Below are 22,283 nucleotides of genomic sequence, written 5' to 3'. Positions count from 1 at the left end.
ACAGAACATGGTTTGGACCCTTAAGTAATAATGATTTCTCTCATATTATGTTTGGATCCCACTGTACATCTTATTACTGCACCTGTACGTTTGTTGTTGCTGTTATCAGTCCCTCCTCCTCACTGGAGAGAAACGTATTTGCTCAGTGCAGTGCTGTCATAACTATAGTTTGGTACGAATACTTTTCCCTTTACCACAGCTTCTTTCCTTAGATATTCCTCTCTCCCCCTACACCTTCTACTTTATTCTGCTCCTCGGATTTCTCCACTTTCACCCTTATTCTGAATTTCTGCCCAAGCAGCTTAGCTCTCTCTTCTTTTCATCCCCTGTATTTTGAAAATATTGCCTCTGTAATCAGATTTTTATCCCAACCCAGTCAGCTTACTGCCTCTCACCTGTATTTTAGTTATTTTATCTCTATTGCTGCTGCTATACTCTATACTTTATCTTCCGTTCTGTTCTTTGTCTTGCCTTTTTTGTTTATCCTCCTTTAGTGTTTGGGTACATGTGTATATATGTAAGGGGGTCTCTGCATGCATGCATGCATGCATGTGTGTATACTTCTCCATCCCTCTTTCTCCATTTGCATCTGTATCATTACTCACTTCCTTCACACAACTCATTCAAATTTCTTATCTGTGCCCAATGTTTTTCCTCCCATGGCTTTTCTTTTTGCACCTCTTGCAGCTTCTGTCAAAGTATAAGACATTTATGTGAATATCTACATCTCCATAAATAAATGAGTGTGTGTGTGTATATATATATATATATATATATATATATATATATATATATATATATATATATATACACACACACACACACACACACACACACACACACACACACACACACACACACACGTGGTTGTCTTTCAAATATTCACATTCTAGCTGATCATATCTCTGACAGACTCAAAAACACAGAAGTGGTTTATAAACTAATTTTCTCCAAGTTGTGGTGAATCAGGAGACAGAATATTTAGAGCTTTTATGAATATAAAGCCCCCTCCCCATATCAGAGGCAAAAGCAAGCTCCCCTGCAGCAACTACTTTATGTTAACTCACTACCTACTGTGAGTTCAAGCAGTTTGTCATGATTAGTAGTGAAATAGTGGAGTGTAAGTGAGTAATACTTCAGCTAATGATGAAGCACTCAGACACACCCACCCACCTACACATATGCACATGCACGTCCGCGCACGAACATACATACATACACAGATACATACACATGCATACATATGTACATACATATACATAAACACACACACACAGATCCATACATACACATGCAAACACAGATGCACACAGACACACAATTATACATACAGGGATACAGACAGATGCACACACTCATGTACTCACACACACAAACATAGATGTACTACATATACTCACACACTCACTACAGACAAACTTTCATATCATACTTTGGATTTCAGTTCCCATTCACTTGCCTGGGTTGAGGTAATTATATTAGTAGCATGGTTAGTGTTCTGCATATGGTGTGAAATGGTGTGTACAGGGGCAGCTCGTGCTATAGGACTGTAGGACTGCAGCCTGCCCACCTGTAAAATGGGTCCCCACCTGTAAGTCCCCCCCACCATAGAACATATAAAAATAAAAAAATATCTCCCACCGTAGAACATATAAAAATAAAAATAAAAAAATAGCTCCCGGACTCTGCACATGCGTGCTTAGTTCCTGACTGCTGTGTTAAGCAGACCAGAACTCCAAGCAAGCATGCTCAGGCATTCCTGAGCTCCAGACTGCTCAGTTAGGCAGTCCAGATAGGGAAGGCAGGAAACTCCACCCTTCCAACCCAGAGATCTGTGTAGTGACGACCGCACAAACCGGAAGGTCACCAGACTGCATTGCCCACAGGCTGGACCAATAGCAGGAGGCTTCAGCCTCCTCACATCTCACGAGAGACCACAGAAGGATTACGGGCGGGCACAGGGTCGCAGACATTTCTGGACTGATCGGGTGGGCACAGTATTGCAGACATTTCTGAAAACATTATGGAGGACTGATCGCACAGGATCTGGGCATGGAAACAGTATGGAGGACTGATCGGGCAGGCACAGGATCGTGGAGACCACTGGAAACAGGTGATCACTGCGGAGGAGTGTGTTGCAGGCTGTTCTGGAGACTGGTAGGTGGTAATCACTGCAGTGTGTGTGTGTGTGTGTGTATGTGTGTGTGTGTGTGTGTGTGTGTGTGTGTGTGTGTGTGTGTGTGTGTGTGTGTGTGTAATGCCCCAGTTGCTTCATGGTGGTGGGTAGAGAATAAGGATTGAACCCTGTACCTTGGGCCCAAGTGACAAGAGCCTGAATTCCCTACCCACCACCATTTCTAAAACATTTGCAGATTTTTGCCTCATATCTGTTCTGTTCCTCATAAAAATCTGTGTTTTTTTCTGTATTTTTGTTACTTAAAACAAACAGTAGTGCAGTGGTAGCAGTGTTGTCTGACAGCTATGGGTTGTCTGGTTTGATTCTTGGCTGGAGTGCCTTCTGTGTGGAGTCTGCATTTACTCCCTGTGTTTGTGTGGGTTTGCTCTGGTGTCCTCAGTGGATATTTGTCCCTTTTTCTTGGACTGTATTCCCCCATTATTGCCTTCATCCAGGTTTTTTGTGCCAAGGTTGAGAGCTATGGTGATAACTGAACTCAATGAATATGTTTGGGGGCTGTATTCCCTCATTATTGGCTTTGTTCAGGTGTTTTGTGCTAAGATGTTGACAGCTATGGTGAGAAATGAATTCACTAAATAGTAGCCATTAAAGTTTCAGTCTTCCTTTCTTTTATAAAAATAGATGATTTGCATAGTGGTATGTTGCTCTGGCTGTTTTGCACAGGGACCTGGGTTCAATACTTGGCAGTGAAATGTATGGTGGTAACACAACATTTTATTCTAGCAACTTTCCAACATTATACAAAAAATGTTTAAAATGTGTCTCTGGTTTTTGGGCTTTTGCCCCCCCCCCAATAAATTTTGGCTTTGTCCAGATTTCTTGTGCTGCAAAGTTCAGAGATACAGCTGAGTGTTGAGTAGATTTTACAAGGAGCTGAGAGCTGCAGGGGAACAAAAGTTTAGTGCTGCTTATGCTGAGTCTGCTTACACTGTAAATACCACAACAGGTAGTGTACTTGCTTTTGATGCAGAAGGCTGTGGGTTCTACTCCCACAGTAGATAGATGCATTGCTGATACTGTACTGTGTTGCAAACGGGATGGATGCTGCAGTTCTCTTTGACAAAGATACCTAGTAACTATGAACTTATCAGTTTGCTATCCATTCCCTGTTGCGATATTACTAGCATTATAATTTATTTAATGCAACATAAGCAATTTATTCCTCAAGGGCAACAAGCACTTTATTTGCAGATGAAGCAAAGACATATAAAGTTGTTTGCTAGCAGTAACCTCTTCATAAGTTAACAGATTTCTTTAATGTGGAATTATTTAGATGACTTTTACTTCACAGATCGTGCATTTTTACTGATACTTGTGGCTGTTGAAGTTTGAGTAGACTTTTATGATGGAAATGTTCTGAATTGGGCTGTTTTTTCATTATTGGTGCATGCATTTTGTTTCATTGTTTACTGGAAAAATGTTCAAAACAATAAATTTAAAATGCCCTCTAACAACTGTACTGTATTGTACAAGGAATATAATTTAATAGTCAGGAATGTGTATCAAAGAACATGTGTATGTTTCCTGTTCAAGGGGCCTACGATTTGAAAACAGCCCAAAATTAATCTTTATCTGCCACTGGCAAAATGTATTTTCTTTGAATGTGGGTTTCAATGCTGTTTCAATGAATGTGAGTTTCAAGGGCAGAGAAGTTTTAATGCTAAGTCTATTTTCATTGTGAGACTGTATTGTTTGGTTTAGCAGATATCTATTAGGGTTTATGCTGTAAAATATAAAATAAAACTTTCAAATGAAATCCATATCATCGCAGAAGTAAAACAGTATGCACATTACAGTGTTTATGGCAAATGGGGCGAAATAACCAAGGAATGGGATATTGGAATGGCTGCAGGGGGGACGCTCCATTCTACCATGATTTTGTGCAGGGGGGGGGGGGCAGCAAACTCAGACAGCCCTGGCTGAACTATACCTCTCAACTGTCCAGCATTTTACAGAATGAATAGATTTTTGCTTCTTATTTTTGGTTTGTTCCTCATACAATTTGTGGTTTTCTGCCAAATCATTTAGGAATTAAGTCACTAAATAATGGCAGACATTGAGTTTCAAAACATCATAACCTTCAGAAAAATGCATGCTAAAGCAATACATGTTATTCTATCAACTGTCTTAAGTTTTTGAAAGAGCAATTTTTAGTACTGTTTCCATGTTCCCCCAATATATTTGGCCTTGTCCAGATTTCCTTCATTGAGGTTGAGAGGTACGTGCAAATAAATCGCTTTATAGAATTAGGAATATCCAAACCTCTCAACTGTCCCCAATTTTGGCTCAAAATGTTGCTGTCCCCCTAATAATCCCTCTGCAAAATGGCAATTTTGGAAGAAAATGTGGAGGGTTTACAATTATAAATAACTGTAATGATCAGAGTTATAGATTACTTTTATTTCAGAAATGCATGCGGATGATCTTATTTTGTCAGCTGCTCAAGTTAACAGTACTAATTTTAAAAAGGTGTCCCTTCTTTGACAGGTTCCCAGCTGTATTGTGTGGCAACTTTATATTTTTGCATAACATTTCTGGTCTGTTTTTCATAAAATTGTGGTTTTCTGGCAAATTAGTAGCAAATCATTAAAGAATGAAGTTAGAAAATAATGGCAGACATATGAGTTTCAGATTTCGTACCTTCAAAAATTCATACTAATGCAAGAACTACTACTATTCTATTATCTTTCTAAGTTTATAAGAGCAATATTTAAACATTGCCTTTATTTTTGGGCCTGTGTCCCACTTCTATGTATGGCTTTGTCTAGATTTCCTGCTCTGAGATTGAGAGGTATGAGTGTCAGAGCCATGACTTTCAGCCAGAGACATTTCAAACTATGACCTACTTGTACCCCACTCCCCATTGTAGTGGCTCTGGATGTGTCCAAGCAAGGCAAGGAGCAGTTATGCAATGTAAGTGTGCAGAGTATTCCCCCATCCAAGGTAGACCACAAGTACGACCGTGGCTTTTCATCTGTCCTGGACTTTGCAGAATGTTCTGGTTTTCTGTCATTTTTTTATACTGTTGATTTATGCTTCTTATTATTCAGAAAATGCATGCTGTTGCAGTGCCCTGTTGCGCTGTATTAAAGTAGCAATGCTTTATTGACCATCAGGTAAGCTTGTCGGAGATTGCAAGATGCAAGTAAGTTTTAATAAGCATACTGTTAAAGAATTACCAACATTGTAAGCCTTTACATTGTTGCCATGCAGAGAATATTTACATAACTGGATAATGTATAAGCCTTAGATATTGAAATGCATATGACAGTATTTGAAATAAAGGACAGTATTACAGTGTTTTCAGAAGCTCATTACATTTGTTGGAGACTTGCAGTTATCTTTGCAGGCTTTACCCGTAAACTAAACAGAATGCCAATCTATCATGTGTGGTCCATAACTTGTGCAGTAATCCTTTAAGCAATTTATCTTAAGCTTGTTTCTTGTTTGCTGTTCATTTTTTACTTTGATCACGTGCTCACCATGAAACAAGCAGATAGTTGTTGTCAGGCAGCAGGTCTTTTTTGGATAAGAAACATTTTTACAAGTGGGGGTATCACAGAGATTGCTACTTTCAGCATGTTACTTGGTAATTTTATAAAGCTGAATATAAATTATAATTAGAACTGCAATGCAAGGAGAAGTAGTTTGAGTTGAGTGCTGCTTGTTTTATTTTATACTTGATTTTGACTGGCATTCCAGTAATGTATTTAAAAAGCAATTTATTTTTTCATGCCTCGCAACCTTTGTGTTTCCATCTAGACATTAAGTAAGTTGTTATGTAGCAAATGCATTGAAATATTTTTTTCTTCTACACTTCATTTTGTCTTGATTGGACTCTCATAATGACATTTTGGCACCCAAGGCAGCATATTTAATTAAAGTTCCAGTTGTTGTGGTTCTGAACATAGTTCCACCCTTTTCTAGTTGGTCACACCCCTTCCCATTGGCCCACCCATTCAGCTGTCTTCTGCAGCCCCCCTTTTATTTGAAGTCACCAGCCGCCACTGAGTGTGTATATGCTTTTATGAATGGTCTGCTTTATGAATGGATTCCTGCTGTTCTATGGTTGTTCTGTGGTTTTCTAGAACATTTGAAATTTTGTGATAGATCAGCAAGGGTTATGTTAACATTGGTTAGTTTTTTGTTAGTTTTGTGTTTTGTTAGTTTTGTGTTTTATTTCCTTAGAGTTACAGAATACTTCTCAGTTTTTAGGTCTGATTTGGTTGCAATGTATGTCTTAAGTTGTGATTTTCTTTTTATTATTTTTGTTTCTTAAACTTCACTCCTAGGGCATCGGTAGTCATAGCTGTTATTTAAATTAGTGTCTAAATAGTCCTTATTTCATCTATGTATTGAAATGGATCTTATTTAATATGTACTTTAGCTGTTTTTAATTTTTGCTTGATGAATTTCACCTATTTTGTAAACTTATTTGTAATAAAGTAATATAAGAAATGCTGAGAAGGCTGTTGATATTTATTATTATCCCTCGTGACTGGTAACGGCAATTGTTCGATATGTTGGAGTGGTAATAACTGTCTGGTGAGGCATATGGGGTAGTTATAAATACAGATATCAGCAGTGAGCTTAGTGTTTTTTGGGGTTTTGTTTACTGCTTTATCACACAGTGACAGTGGATTCAGTGTTGGTGATACTGTGACAGCTACATCTATCTCTCCCAATGTACTATCATGGCAAATTAATTAGTATTACCATCTCTCTGCTCCAGAATCTCTGAAGTGATCTTAACATCCCAACTTTTTTCCCTCTCCTCCTCCCACAAAACACAAATACATGCGAGAGATGCAACTACACGGCCAAAAGGAGGGTCAGGCGCGAGGCCACATAACGCGCCCACTCAGGTCTCTCTCTCAACAGCAGGTACAATACAACAATCATTCAGTCCACGCTTAAAAAGCCAGCTGTCTCCTGGGACCTGATTTGGTACACATACGAAAAGAGCTCTCTCTGATTATGTATGTAGGACAGGTATGACCCTGACCTTGAGCAGCATGACCCCTCCACCAAGAATGATGCCATTCACCACACAGAACAGAGATGATCAGATTTAACAATTGGCTTAACAATTGGTGTCATTCAAATTGTCAGGATCAGTCTGCCTGGGATGACATGCTGATGCTGACAAGCCATGCTAATGGACGGCTTGCACCTTGCTTTCACCCTGTCACCGGATATTGGCAAAAGGCCTTGCCCACCCCATAGTGCCTTTTTTTTTTAGGGCTCAAATTCTTCTAAACCACCACCCTAGAACAAAAAAAAAAAAAACTAAGGCACAGCATCATGGGAGATGGTCCCCCCCCTGTGCTGTGTGCCAACTGAACTCAAATTAAAACCCACAGCTAGGGACAGCTGTTTATCAAAGTCTTACTCTCCTCTGAACGCACTCCAGAGTGGCGCACTGCAACTGTGGTAAATTCGGTATCAAAAAAAAATCATCAAAAATCATGTCAACCCATACATCAAGATGGGGCAAACAAACTGGAGTGACAGAACCACAGGGTCAGGTCAGGCTGCTGGCGCCATGTCAGACTCAAAGCCTGTCACAAGTGGTGTCCAAGTTTGGTTGGTTTGGTAATGAGCTGCAAACTGGGGCAGGAGACTGAACAAAAGACACAGATATCCTTCACACAGGGTCTCACAGAAAGGGTCTCTGGATACAGGGCCCACGCCTCACAGCCTAAGCCAAAAAAAAGCCAAGCCCAAAAATAAATGAAAAAACAGGTTACCCCCTCCTCTACAGGTAGGGTACCAAACCACTGAGCACAGAAGAGAACAGAAGAGGGACCAGGGAGGGTTGGGACCCAGGTTGTCAGTTATAGTGACACATCATGTAGTTAGGAAGCAGCTAAATAGGTTTGAAGACCTTCTATGAATCATGAAGGATCATATCTAGATCAAGTCAGGTAGCCCTCCCCTTCACTCATCAGACCAATACCTCATGAGTACAATGCCCAATCTGAAATGTATCTGACCACTTGCAGCAGCAGCAGCCAGAGGAGGCCAAGTTCCAAAAGACCAAAAGGAAATAAAGGGTCTCAAATTCTGTCCTATGCCCCCTGCCCGACTGAACTCCATTCAGTTCAGTCGCCATCGCTTGCTCAGAGGGTGACCTTTTTGCCTAACAAGGCCTATGTCAAACCCAGGATTTGATGAATATGCTTCACCTCAAAAAAATAGAGATCCATCAGAGCCACAAGGGAGGAGACTTAAACCTTAGTATGAACCTATGAACCTATGAACCTAAATATTGCCTGAAAGGAGTCCACATTTTTTCCCTAAGATTGTACTGGCATCCTTTCCTTTCCTTTTGTATCACCAAAACAGGCTGCCCAGATTGACTGACTCCATTGGCAGACTGTCCTTGGGTTGCACTTTGTAACTTTTTTCCTTTTGTCTCCTCTGTAAATGGTGCTTGTCTCAGTGAAATCAACCCAGTAAAAGAAAGATAAAAAGAAACTTAAAAATGTGTTTTTTTTATCATGTATTTATATTTTGTGATAAAAGATTGCATCAGAAATGGTCCAACTGTTTCTTATTGTATTTTAAATTCTTAAATCTCAAAATTGCCACCATTTTTTGTATGATAAAACTTTCTGCTCTGTGAATCTGCATCACAGCTAGACCTCTGCTGACTCCAGGTGTGTCTGCACCTACATCTGTATCACCACAGCTGGTGCCATCCTGATGTGATAATTAAACTTCAAGGGAGCTCAGAACAGTGACATATGCCATGTAACTATGTCATTTCTTCAGTCTTTAGTAAACTATGATGTTTGTCATTTTATCTCATTCAAATTAACATCAGTGTCCTCACTCACAAAAAACTATCAGCTGTTCATTTCCTTTCAGCTATGTATTTTTCATACTCAATTTTTTTAACTTCTGTTACAGAAGTTCTGTTACCACACTAGCTCGAAATCTGGTTTTCTCCATCAGAAAGCTTGGGTTTTTGTTTTCTAAAAACTCCCTCTCAGTACCCTACAAAAATTATTTATTATTAGCGAAGCATTTTTCTCTGCTAAGACCCAGCAGTAAAACAAGGTCCCTCTCAGATTCAAAGGCACAACAGGAAGTACAGTCACCTTTGAAGCAGAAAGCTGTGGATTCTTTTCTCACACTATGTAGATCAATTGCTGACCCTGCGGTGCAGCATAAGGGGGCTGCTGCACCCTGAGAGTCTTGTCCTTCAGAAAAAAATGTTAAACCAAGGCCCCATCTGCCTGAGTTGGTGGTAGCTCAGGTGGAAGTAAAAAAGATCCCACAGCACCTACTGAAAAGAGTAGAAGTCCCCTGATTCCCTGGCAAAATTTCCCCTAGTAGTATAAATACCACCTCAATTGTCCCCTGAAAAGAGGCTACTAGCCTAGTAGGACTAACCTGGTCAACAAAAAGATAAATAAAATAAATAAAGATTCAAACTGCAATAAGACGTTTTATTATAATAATGAATAATTTAGCCAGTTAGATCATAGATACCTGTTCTACACCTTTATGTTACTACACTAAGTTAGATAACCCAGCCACATTGTATGTCCTTGTTCTGTTATCCAAATTCTTAACCAAGAAGCAACATGAACTTTTTTCTCTTGAAATGCTTGGTTACTCTTATCTTCTCTATTGCAGATGTCAGTTCTAAATTATGATATACACTCCTATGTATAGTCTAGTCAGTTTTAGACTGGTGGTTTTATACATTGTCTGAAGTTATATATTTTGTTTCAGTACTACATAGAAAAATTATTTTTTTAACTTAGTTGCTGTATCGCTTACTCTTTTAACATTTCTGTGGTGTATGCAAAAATTTGTATTTTTTAATTAAAATTTTTAAATTTAAAAATTTGTGTGTTTGTATTCCAAAGATATGCATCTGGAGCATTTCTCCCCAGGCTTCCGCTGAAAACAGGCTCTGCGGAACCTAGTTGGACATTCCCGGTCAACAAATGTTAAATAAATAAAATAAATAAATAAATAAATATGCGCATGCATACATAAATATATGCAGTTCTCATTGCCTGGTTGCTTGTGAATTAATTGAATGACTGAAATCCCATTGAATGTTAACTTCATCATATGTTAAGATTTTGGATGAAAGGAACATCAAATGTGTCAAAACTTTCAAATATTCTGAGGGTTTCAGTACTGGGGGTTAGAGTGTTATTTGTGCTTGTGTAGGCAGGGTAAAGTTTGCATAAAGGTTAAGGAAGGGGGTAGATTTAGTGGTGTGTGTGTGTGTGTGTGTGTGTGTGTGTGTGTGTGTGTGTGTGTGTGTGTGTGTGTGTGTGTGTGTGTGTGTGTGTGTGTGTGTGTGTGTGTGTGTGTGTCAGAGACATCTTGTTTAGTAACAAATTTATGGGAAGGGTTTTAGTCATTGGGTTAGGGGTTGGGTACAATGGTAGGGTAGAGTTATGTATTAGTAAGGTGTTGCAGGTGGGTAAAAACTTCCTGCACTCACCTTACTACTGCCAGTTAACCCTGCACCTTACATTTGTAAAACCATTTCCATAGCATTATCACTATTCAGACAAATTAGATCTAAATATGTGATGGGATTTTTGGTGATTGATCCCAAAAAGAAACAGTTTTGCATTTTATTTATTTATGTTTTTTATTTTTCTTTATTTTTGTTATAGTGACTTTTAGAAACACTTGCATTAATTACTTTAGTGTTGATATTTTTGAATTTTCATAAATAAAAAAATAAGTCTTTGTATGTATGTGTGTGTGTGTATATATACATATATATATATATATATATATATATATATATATATATATATATATATATATGTGTGTGTGTGTGTATGTATGTATGTATGTGGGTTTGTATGCATCTGTGTGTGTGTCTACATATATCATTATCTCCTTTCGGCTTAGGGGTCACCACAGCGGAACAACTGTCCGCAGAACGATTGACAGTGAAGTTTTATGGTGTCGAGTTGCCAGCATGGTGCCCAACCTTCCACAGAAGGTGCACACACTCACACCTAGGGCCAGTTTAGAGTGTCCAATCCACCTACAACATGTCTTTGGGATGTAGGAGGAAACCGGAGCACCCGGAGAAAATACATGTGACCACAGGGATGGCATACAGACTCTGCACAGAAGGCACCCCAGCTGAGAATCGAACCAGAGAAAATATATATATATATATATATATATATATATATATATATATATATATATATATATATATATATATATATATATATATATATATATATATATAGATATGTGTTGTGTGTGTGTGTGTGTGTGTGTGTGTGTGTGTGTGTGTGTGTGTGTGTGTGTGTATATGGGTCTACTTTATTCGACGAAAATCCCACTTACCCAGCTTTCATAATACCGAGAAGACAATGCTGGCAATCCATAACACTGACAACCCACTACACCAACTTTCCACTTCAGGTAAGTAACCACTTGGCCAACCTGAAAAACAAATTAAAACCGAAGCAAAGTAAACCGACCCATGTGGGGGTTTTGCCTGCCACAACCCCCTGTGTGGTATTTTCAGATTATAAATGACATAAACAATATATATATATATATATATATATATATATATATATATATATATATATATATATATATATATATTGAATTACTATTTCATCAGATATTGTTTTGGTAGGTTTATGTGGACTGCAGAACACTGGGGGTGAATTTTGCTTTTTTCTCCACTGCTGTGAATCCAGAGTTAGTATATTTAATTTGCACCTGCCCATACAGTAACCATTTGAAATGTCAGAGTTCGATAGAAAAGTAATGAAACATAGACTGTATGGCCAACAGACTTATGTAAGTATAAGTTCAAGGTGACCATTTCTCAGAATATTGTCTTTTTCCAAGGTATGGTGATCTCAGAGATGGTATATATAAAGTTCGGGGGAGTAGGGAGACTTGAAGTTTAAAGGACAAAAGCGATGTTTGAGATTCAGTCTTCCCATGAGTTTTTGATATTTTTTTTTTCAGTCAAATGCAAACGTTTCAATAGGGAGATACACAAACACTATGTTTCCCTTTTTTGTAGAGATGATTTGTTGGTTTATTGCTGTTTGTATGTTTGGAGATGGTGGGTAGGGTTTTTATTTGTTTATTTACTTGGATCCCACTGTGTTGTGATCTCCATTTTATTTTTTTTTTGGGGTGGGGGGGAGGGATCTATACAGTATTAAATTTGACACTTTGGGATTCAATGTATTTGTGTTCCATGCATCGAGTTTTGATGATTTAACACTATATACCCAGTGCGGACATACATACATACACGCGAGCGCGCGCGCACACACACACACACACACACACACACACACACACACACACACACACACACACACACACACACAGAGAAAGAGACAGATAGTGAGAGACAGAGAGATCGATAGATACAGATATGATTGTATACAACTCCTCCCCTTGTCACATTTAAATATATAAGATGAAAAGGCAAGTGCAGACAAGATATGCTCCAGAGACCAAAATTCCATCCTAGAAACTACTGGCAGTTGTCAACAAAGTGGTAGATGATCTTGCTTTCTTCTAGAAGAGTTAACTACAAACATAACTGGAAAGGTAGCTTTGGGGATTACTGATATTGGCATGAAGCCTATTTAAAGTAAATTAATTTTAATAAAAGAAAATGTAATTCTGTGCAGTCACCAATGTTGAAGAGGCGGGATCACAGAATGGCTAGTACTGTTCCATACTGGGAGCAGCCTGATCCAGAAGTCCCTTTATCACTAAAACCCAGGCAAACTGCCTCAAAACGTGTACCAGAGTTTCATGTCTGGTGGCAGAATAACTATTCTAGTTAGACTACTCAAGAAAACCTGCACAAACATTATTAGTCACTGTGGGTCCTTTCATACACCCATGTTTAAGTCTACTGATTGACTGAATTTAGTGTATAGCAGATCTACAGATGGGACTACTAAAATTTCAGTGGAGTCTCCAGATTAACAGGATACAGCACCCATCAAGTGAACAGACGCAAGCTTCCTGGCTCCATGACACAGAGAGATTGAGTCCTTACTGCAACACAGGTAACCAGTGATTGAATGACAGCCCTGATACTGAAGAAGCCAAACAAGGACAGACAGGAATGAAGGGATGTGGCCAGCTCACCTCTCCAGAGGGGTGTTGAGGGTTGTGGGTACTTACAGAGCACACAGGGAAGTGCAGTTTCTATGGTGGAGACTGAGAAAATAATTTCCTGTGCTTGTGGAGGGGGTCAGGACTGCTTGCTGGCAATGTCCATTGCAGAATTAAGGGACAACCAGCTCACATAGCCGTTTCACATCCCTCTTCAGCCTTACAAGTTGAGTGCCTGAGTGGAACAGTAGAGGTTAAATTAGACAATTCTCTAACTACTCCAATGGCTGTTTGAATGAGATCCATCTCTGGTTGACCATTACCCTATTATTGAGAATGAATTGGCCAACTGGTTGGGAGGATGTTGATAGCTGACATGCAGTGGGAAATACTGCAAAAACATTAATGTAAAAAAGGTGAGCAGACATAGACTTCATGTGGCACAGTACAATGCATACAAGTAGACACAGGTTACCAATGCTGTTCTCCATGTACTGCAACACTCAGCATGTGATCAGATACAGGATGCCAATTGTGTATCCCAAGTGCCACAACACTCAGCATGTCATCAGATACAGGATACCAACTGTGTTTCCCACCTTTCCTATAACTAGTCTAGTCCAGATATAGATTTGCTGTATCCAGGACTGCTTGTAAGCTTCTGAGCCCTCCCCAAGCCTTTCTGTGTTGGAGCGAAGCCTTCTAGCTTATCAGTGGAAGTGGTAAGCACTAGGTAGCCTATCTATCACAGGAGTGGTTTCTGGCCCAGAAATTGTAGTTTATTGGCCGTTTGGGCAGTTTTTCCATCTCTTTCAACTTTTTGGTTTAAAAGCCCGCATTTGCACTTATTTCCCACCTTTCCTGTAACTAGTCTAGTCCAGATACAGATTTGCTGTATCCAGGACTATTTGTAAGCTTCTGAGCCCCCCCCCAAAGCCTTTCTGTGTTGGAGGGAAGCATTCTAGTTTATCAGTGGGAGTGATAAGCACTAGGTAGCCTATCTACCACAAGATCCAGGTACAGATTCTTAGTTTTAGCATTTGAATTTGCGTATTCATGCTCAGCACTTGTTCAGAACTTGTTAGCACTAAATAAGCTACAAATTACTACAGCACTCAATCTTTCTCTTTACCTAGAGGAAACAGTTTTTGTACTTTCCTCACTTGCTTAGAGAAAAACAGCTCTTATACTCACTTTTGTCACTTGTCTAGAGGAAAGTAGTTTTTATTCAGGCATGTCCAAGGGTCAGCTCCCCAGTGTTCTCTCCTGTCTATCTGATGAATCTAGGCATCTTAGGGCAATGTAGCAATTGCCTCCTGTACACAGACAACCCTCTCCTCCTACCACCCAACACCATAACCTGTGAGAGATGCACTTATCTAGCCAAACTGGAGGTAAAGCTCTCTCCAACCAAGACTGAACTTGACAGTCAAGAGGAGAAGGTAAACAATTGGACCACACCACACTCATCACATAGTCCCACTAAACCTACACAACCAAAATCCACATGTAGAAACACAAAAACATTCACTGAGGCTCTCAGTAATAATCTGCTCAAGCAACAGAGACCTCCAAAGCAGAAACACAAGCAACATCCACCCCCAACACAACCCAAATGACACATAGCCCACAGACTCAGTGTGCCACTCAACCACAGCCCATAAGGCAAAACAATGTACCCAACACACTAGTCATAGGTGACTCTATAGTCAGGCACACTGATGCCCCATGCATTACCAGGCTATAACTCATACCACACTTTTCGGCCACCTAACCTGAACAGCATAGGCGGAGGTGTGTCCATATTCATTAATGATATCCATACCTCCAGGCTAGTTGCTCAGCATAATGCGTCCAAGGTTATCTAAGTGCAACTAACTCTGTGCAAAACTGCAATCCAAATTGTAGCTTGGTACAGATCCCCCACCATGCCCCAGGATTCCCACTCCTTTTTTCTTGATATACTGGAAAATATTAGGGTTCAACCAAACAACCTAATAATGGGTGATTTCAACTATCCCACCATTAACTGGGAAAACTATTCATGTACCAACTCCTTCACTCAACGCTTTCTGGAATTCATCAATTCCAATGCCCTGGATCAACTTATCCACACCCCCACCAGGGGCAACAATATCCTAGCCCTAGTCATTACCAACATGAGTGACCAGTGTTCCACACCTGAAATCAACTCCTCATTGGTCAGATCCAACCATCGTTGGTCAGATCCGACCATAAGCTAATCACCCTAGATATCCACATCCTGCCCCCTCCCCCCATTAAGGAAATCATGATAAAAAATTTCTCCAAAGCCAACTTCGTGCTTCTTATGACAGAAGTGGCGAACTTCATGACATCCATGCAGATGGACAACACAGTTACAACTGCTGAATCCTACACAGATGCACTCTATAAGCACTTACACGAGTGCATGGATCATGCTATCCCAAACAGAACCAAGACGCTATCCTTCAAAAAAAGGAAGTCAATCTGGTGGTCGCCTGCCATAAACAAACTCCTACAACAAAAGGAAGAAACTGTTGCAAAAGAGAGTAAAATCCCATGAGTGGAGGAGTTCCCTGGTCAGCCTCAGTAAGAAGCTGAGATCCCTTATAAGATCCTCCAAAGCTAGCTATGAAAACAAAATTGCCACTGATTCTAGGGACAACCACAAAGCATTCTATAGCTATGTCAAGAATCTCAATGGCAACACCTAGATTTGCTCTGAGTTACAGCACAACGGCATGAAAATTACAGAACCAACTGATATTGCCAACGTCCTGGCAGATAGGTTCAGTGCTATCTTTACCCCCCTCTCACCCCCTAAAGGGCCCATATCTATACAGGAAGAATGCAGAGTCCCTGTAATCACAACTATGCAGGTAAAAGCTGCACTGTCTAAAGCCAAAAACACAGCATCCATGGACCGGACAACATCCCAGGCTGTGTTTTACATGAACTGGCTCCCCATCTATGCACCATGTTCAGTCATAGTGTCACATCAGGCTTTGTGCCCACTGAATGGTGCACAGCAACAGTTATCCCACTCCACAAAGGGGAAGCCACTACTGATCCTGGGAACTATTGCCCTATTAGCCTGACAAGCCTGGTCTGTAAGGCCATGGAATGTATCATCATGGAACTCATAAACAAAGACATCAGTAACCTCCAAAGTCTGGACCCCACCCAGTTCGGGTTTGTGAAAGGCAGATCATGCCTCCTGAACCTGATCAACTTCTTTGAGGCAGTCACCAAAACTGTACACAAGGGTAAGGTGGTTCACACAGCCTATCTTGACCTCGCCAAGGCTTTCGACACCATACCCCATTCTGGAATTATAGCTAAACTCACTAAACTAGGTATAAATCCCTACATCACAAGATCGGTTTCCAATTGGCTCACTGACAGAACCCACACTGCAAAAGTTGCAGACACCAAAAATTACTTCAAATCAGTGACAAGTGGAATACCACAGGGTTTAATCCTGGGACCTCTCCTGTTTGATATCTACTTCTCTGAAGTACAGGCTAACACAGAAGGCCTTTGGCTAATGAAGTTCACAGATGACTGCAAACTAGGAGCCATAATTGAGTCCCCAAATGATGTGGACATCCTACAGAAGGGCCTCACTGAGACAGATGCCTGGTGTCAGAGCTATGGCCTCAAGCTCAGTGCCAAAAAGTGCACTGTCATCCCCTTTGGTAAAAACTCTGTACCCATGAACTACCACATAGGTGGCAGTCTACTTAATGGTGAATGTGTGATGAGACCTGGGGACCCAGGTGGACAGTAGTCTCTCCTTTGATAATCACATCGCCACAGTAGTCAGGAAATCCTTCTATGTGGCACACCTCATCACAAAATGTTTCTCATCTAGGAAAAAAGAGATCATTGTTCTCCTCTACTCAACACTCATTAGACCCATTATAGAGTACAACGTCCCTTTTGGAATGTACCTCACAAGACATCTGCAGCAGCTGGAAAGGCCACAGAAGTACCTCACAAAGAGGATTACTGGCCTCAGATGCCCTACACTGACCATCTCAAAAAAATCCAGCTTTACTCCGTAGCATATCACTTACTCCAAGGTGATCTCTGCCTAACATATAAAGCTATGTCAAACCCAGAGCTGTTGGACATTCTACAATTAAAGAAATCCCAATCCCTTCGAGCTACACACTCTAGAAACCTAAACCTTGTCACCACAATAAACAGGACATGCTGGAGGGATAGATTCCTGTACCATAGACTTCCCATACTCTGGAACAAGCTACCCATCTATGTCAAGCAAAGTTCCTCATTAGCATTCTTCAAGAAAAATCTTGATAAGTGGATGGGAAATAGGAAATACACCTCAGGGATCACTTCGGTGGCTCTGCTCGACAGGGGCACAGGAAAATAACTTTCTTAGGTGGCGTAAGCCAGGGAGCCTTGTTGGCTAGGCTTACTTAGGCCCTTGGGCCAATAGCCTAGTACCTACCTATAAACCTAACTGTCACAATACTCAGCATGTGATCAGATACAAGATACCAACTGTGTATCCCAAATGCCACAACACTCAACATGTGATCAAATACAGGATACCAACTGTGTATCCCAAATGCCACAACACTCAGCATGTGATCAGATACAGAATACCATTTGTGTATCCCAAGTGCCACAATATTCAGCATGTGATCAGATACAGGATACCAGCTGTGTATCCCAAGTGCCACAACATTCAGCATGTGATTAGATACAGGATACCAGCTGTGTATCCCAAGTGCTAAAGTGCTGGAACAATCAGTAAGTGAGCACATACAGGCAATCAGTACTGTACCCCATGTGACACAATGCCTAATAAACTGACAATGCTGTATACTATGTGACACAGTATCTGAATAAGTGAATCAACATGGGCAGACAATGCTGTATCCCATGTGACACAGTGCTGAGCAAATGAGGAGTCACAAGCTGCCAATACTGTATACTGCCTAACATGGAAAATATCCATTCCTTCAGCTATAGCAACCCTTGACCTAGGGCTGTGGTGATGTGGGTAACTGCAAGGTACCTCCTTCTTTATACAGTGGCCAAATACCCATAAGCAACAGTGGTCTTATTAGATGGTAGCTAGCAAAAAGAGGTGGATATCCAACCCAAAGTAAACCTGCTATAACAGCACCAAAACCAAACAGTAACATGCTTTGGTGGTAACTTGTATAACATGGCTACAGACGTCAGCCACCAGCTAAATTATGACTGTATTGGTCTTGGAACTCCTCTGGAATATTCTGCTGCCAGTATACACAGAACTAAAAGGGTATATCCGTCTATTCTTCAAGGCCCCAGTAGCCACACCAACTGCTGTCCCTAGAGACAATGGAAAACACGGCAACAAAGTGAAAAATTGCAGAGAAATTTCTCAGTGAAATCTTACAATCTGAAACAATAACATGCCACCAACTCTTCCTTTCTTCCCTAAATCTTCTTCTTTTGGCTTTTCCCAGTTAGGGGTCACCACAGCAGATCACCTGTCTGCTCATGATTGGCAGTGGAGTTTTACAGTGTCGCATTGTCAGCCCGGCACCCAACCTTCCACAGAAGGCACACACATGCACTCAAGCCTAGGGCCAATTTAGAGTATCCAATCCACTTACAACATGTCTTTGGGATGTGGGAGGAAACCGGAGCACCCGGAGGAAACCCACACAACCACAGGGAGGACATGCAGACTCTGCACAGAAGGCACCCCAGCCAAGGATCGAACCAGAGAACCTCTTGCAATGAGGCGGCAACGCTAACTGCTGCATCACCGTGGCCGCCCCTAAACACACGCACAGATGCACACACTCACATGCGCATGTGCAGATGCATACACGTACACACACACATGCACATACATGCACACATGGGCACATGCACATGCACACATACACACTGGAGCATTAAGTTTTATATCTGCTATTTTTTTAAAACTGCACTGCACATTTTGTTTAAAGAACAAAAGGGCACTGAATATATTACATGCCTTTTTTATGTTTTATCAGATTAAATCAGCTTCAGTTTTAGTGATCAATCTCTGGCCAGAAAGTTGTAAATCCCAATAATCTTGTTAGCTCCAGCAATGTTCTCACTTATAATGTACTATGATTCTGTTCATTATGACAAGAACTTCACTGCAAAATGCTGTCCCTATACCATTAGCTTACCTCACTGTTTTGGATGCCAGTGTTTATCAGGTATACAAATCCAATGTCACTTAATGCACTTGTGATTTGTTTAGCAAGGATCCCCAGTTCCACGTCCTCAGCCTTATTGATTTGTAGTCCATAACATCCAAAGTCAACCACTGTGATGCTCATTTTCAGAAACCTCCGTCAGATCGTTCACTTTGGAGAACGAAAGTGAAGAGACATGGAACTAAAATGTTAAACCTACCATAGCACACAGTCCTACTGCTGCTTTACCTCTTTTACAAAGTTATTTTGTCACTTGACAGGAGTGTGTATTTAGACAAAGTTTAGCAGAAGTGAGCTTTGTAATACTGAAGCAAGTCGTCACTTTGAAAGGTCAATGTACTTACATTTACATGTATCTAGTGTGCCGTATTTACATTATTTAACTAAGTAACATGGATGGGGGAAGGGTGCGTACTAAAATTCCTTGGCAAGTAACTACCACAGTAAAACCACTAGATGTGTGTTACTGCGATAGTTGCTAAAAAAGAAATGTACACATTAGCAAAAAGTGTAGATCTGAAATTAGAAACAATATACATTGCACTGCAGATTTTTGTTACTTACACAGTAATGATGTAGTCACTTGTAAAACAAGAGTGTTTGCCAGCATGTATAAATGAAGAAAACACACACACACACACACACACACACACACAGAGAAAACCAAGAGGAAATAGGTAGAAAATACAGTAAAAAAAAACAGAAGACAGTTGAAAATAAGGAAGAAACACTTTAACAAATTACTGTTTTTCCCTAAAATGCTTTGTTACTATATTTTTCATATTTTACTATTATTTTCATTGTTTACGCACTTTGTTCACATTTTGAGCATTGCAGAATGCCCTATGAAAAGTAATTTATGCAGGTATTGATTTCAACAAAAAAGCAATAAAGTACAAATTATTTAGTTTTATAGAGTTTTGTAGCATTTTTTTCTTTATCATGCTTTCATTCAACCACTTTATTCATATTTGATGCTTCAGAGAATATACTTTTATGGGTAATTTGTACAGGGGCATAGCAGAAAGTGATCAGTTTTAGTTGGCTCACTTTTTATATTATCCACAGTAATTTGCTCTTTGGTTAATGGCTTTCATATGGTCTTTTGTGTAAATTTATGTAAATGCAGTGACTTTGACTGTTCCTTGTTCTAGCAAAAGTCTTTTCAAAGTTCAAGATGAAAGTGCTGAATGTGATATTGGAATTATCTTTACTGTTTGTTCTCTTTTAAAGTTACCAGAAGTTTACACATAATAACCACCACTGCCTGTCTTTGTTTTTGCTATGGTCAAAGCTGAAAACAGTACAAGGACCTGCCCAACTATCCCATTACTTAATACAAATAAAGTAAAATATTTATAAACATAGTGTGCAATCCTGCACAAAGGGTGTGTTATATGGCCATTCAGTTATCATGGTCAAAGAGCAATTCATAAATCTGAATAATACTGTTGTCATACTATACTCACAAGGTCACTGTAGTAGAATAGTGGACATTGTCTGCACACATACATATACAAACTATACTTCGAAAGTTGCTATAATAGGTTTTTAATTAGCATGTATTCTATGAAGGATATGAAGTCTGCAAATATCTGTCATTATTTAGTGAGTGCAATCCTCAGTGTGTGACAGAAAACCACAAATTTTAAAAGGATCAGACTAAATATATGAGAAAATAACCAGGACAGAGCATTTGTGAAATCAAGTACAGTTTTGAGGTAGTATTTACTGGAGTTGCAAACGACAGCCGTATGATGCATTTTAAAGCTATAAAAGGTGCAGGAATAAATCCATCCTCTATCCCAATAGTATAGTGCCCCAGGAAATGTAGAATTCATTTTTTATGAATATAATAAAATGGTGTGAATGAATGAGCTGTAGTTGGCTCACCGCATGCAAATAGAACATAAGGGCAGATGGAACCATAGACACCAGTCTAGACACATCATCATCAAACACTTGCATTATACACAAGACAGTGTATAGCACAGGTTCAGTGTAATAAAACACTATGGTAAGTCAGGGCAAACAGCTGTAGATAAACTATACTTTGGCAAAATGGAATCAGTTCTCACTACTTTAGCATGCATAAAATATAACTCGGGGCATAAAACTTAAGGTTAGTAAATACCAAATAAATAATCGAATACCCCTTTACAATGCTTAAGGGGAAGTAGAATGGACAATAACATGACCAGTAAAGGTTCAGGAAACATAAATCAAAGAAGACATGCTTCCATCCTCAGGCATACTGTAATCACTAGACAGACAGAAGACCATCTTGAAAGGAGAGAATGGGCTCCCTTCTAGAGTCTTCTAGAATATGGCCAAAGTGCTACAGATCACCTGATGGGGATCATCAACAGATCAGTGGTCAGTACAAAATGGACAGAAAAATGGGCGGTACAGAGCTACTTTAGGACTGGAATATCACAAGTGGGGTACCCTTGCAAAATGGAGGCACAAACAATATAAGGAACTAAAGGCCTGTTATAAAACAGCTATAATATAACAGCGAAAGACATAAAATAGAATCCTTAAGGAGGTTCAACTGAAAAAAAAATACAGTAATACTGTAGATTACAAAACAGTTTAATGAAATAAAAAAGACACCTTGTACCTCTGCTTAATGCCTTACAAGTCTGTAAATTCTTCACCAATACTTAACAAAAACACTGGAACACAAACATGATATAATACTTTTTACTGGACTAAAATGGTTTTGCAATTACTCAGTCTTTCAAGCTGAC

The 22,283-nt window shown here is 39.8% G+C and overlaps 1 protein-coding gene across 1 annotated transcript in view; it reads right to left on the bottom strand.

Moving 5' to 3' along the window:
* The window catches only part of LOC122810862 (2-oxoglutarate-dependent dioxygenase htyE-like), a 165,750-nt gene extending 145,954 nt beyond the window's left edge, over positions 1 to 19,796 (bottom strand). Inside the window, exon 1 of the mRNA XM_044082414.1 lies at positions 19,501 to 19,796. Coding sequence (XP_043938349.1) covers positions 19,501 to 19,653 — 153 coding nt within the window. The 5' untranslated portion in view covers positions 19,654 to 19,796. The remainder of the gene's footprint in view (positions 1 to 19,500) is intronic.
* Positions 19,797 to 22,283: the final 2,487 nt, after the last annotated feature.

This window comes from Protopterus annectens, chromosome 9.part0, assembly GCF_019279795.1.
Source record: "Protopterus annectens isolate FY-2018-M chromosome 9.part0, PAN1.0, whole genome shotgun sequence".
Lineage (NCBI taxonomy): Eukaryota > Metazoa > Chordata > Ceratodontiformes > Protopteridae > Protopterus > Protopterus annectens.
This window is presented reverse-complemented; position numbering and strand designations above follow the sequence as displayed.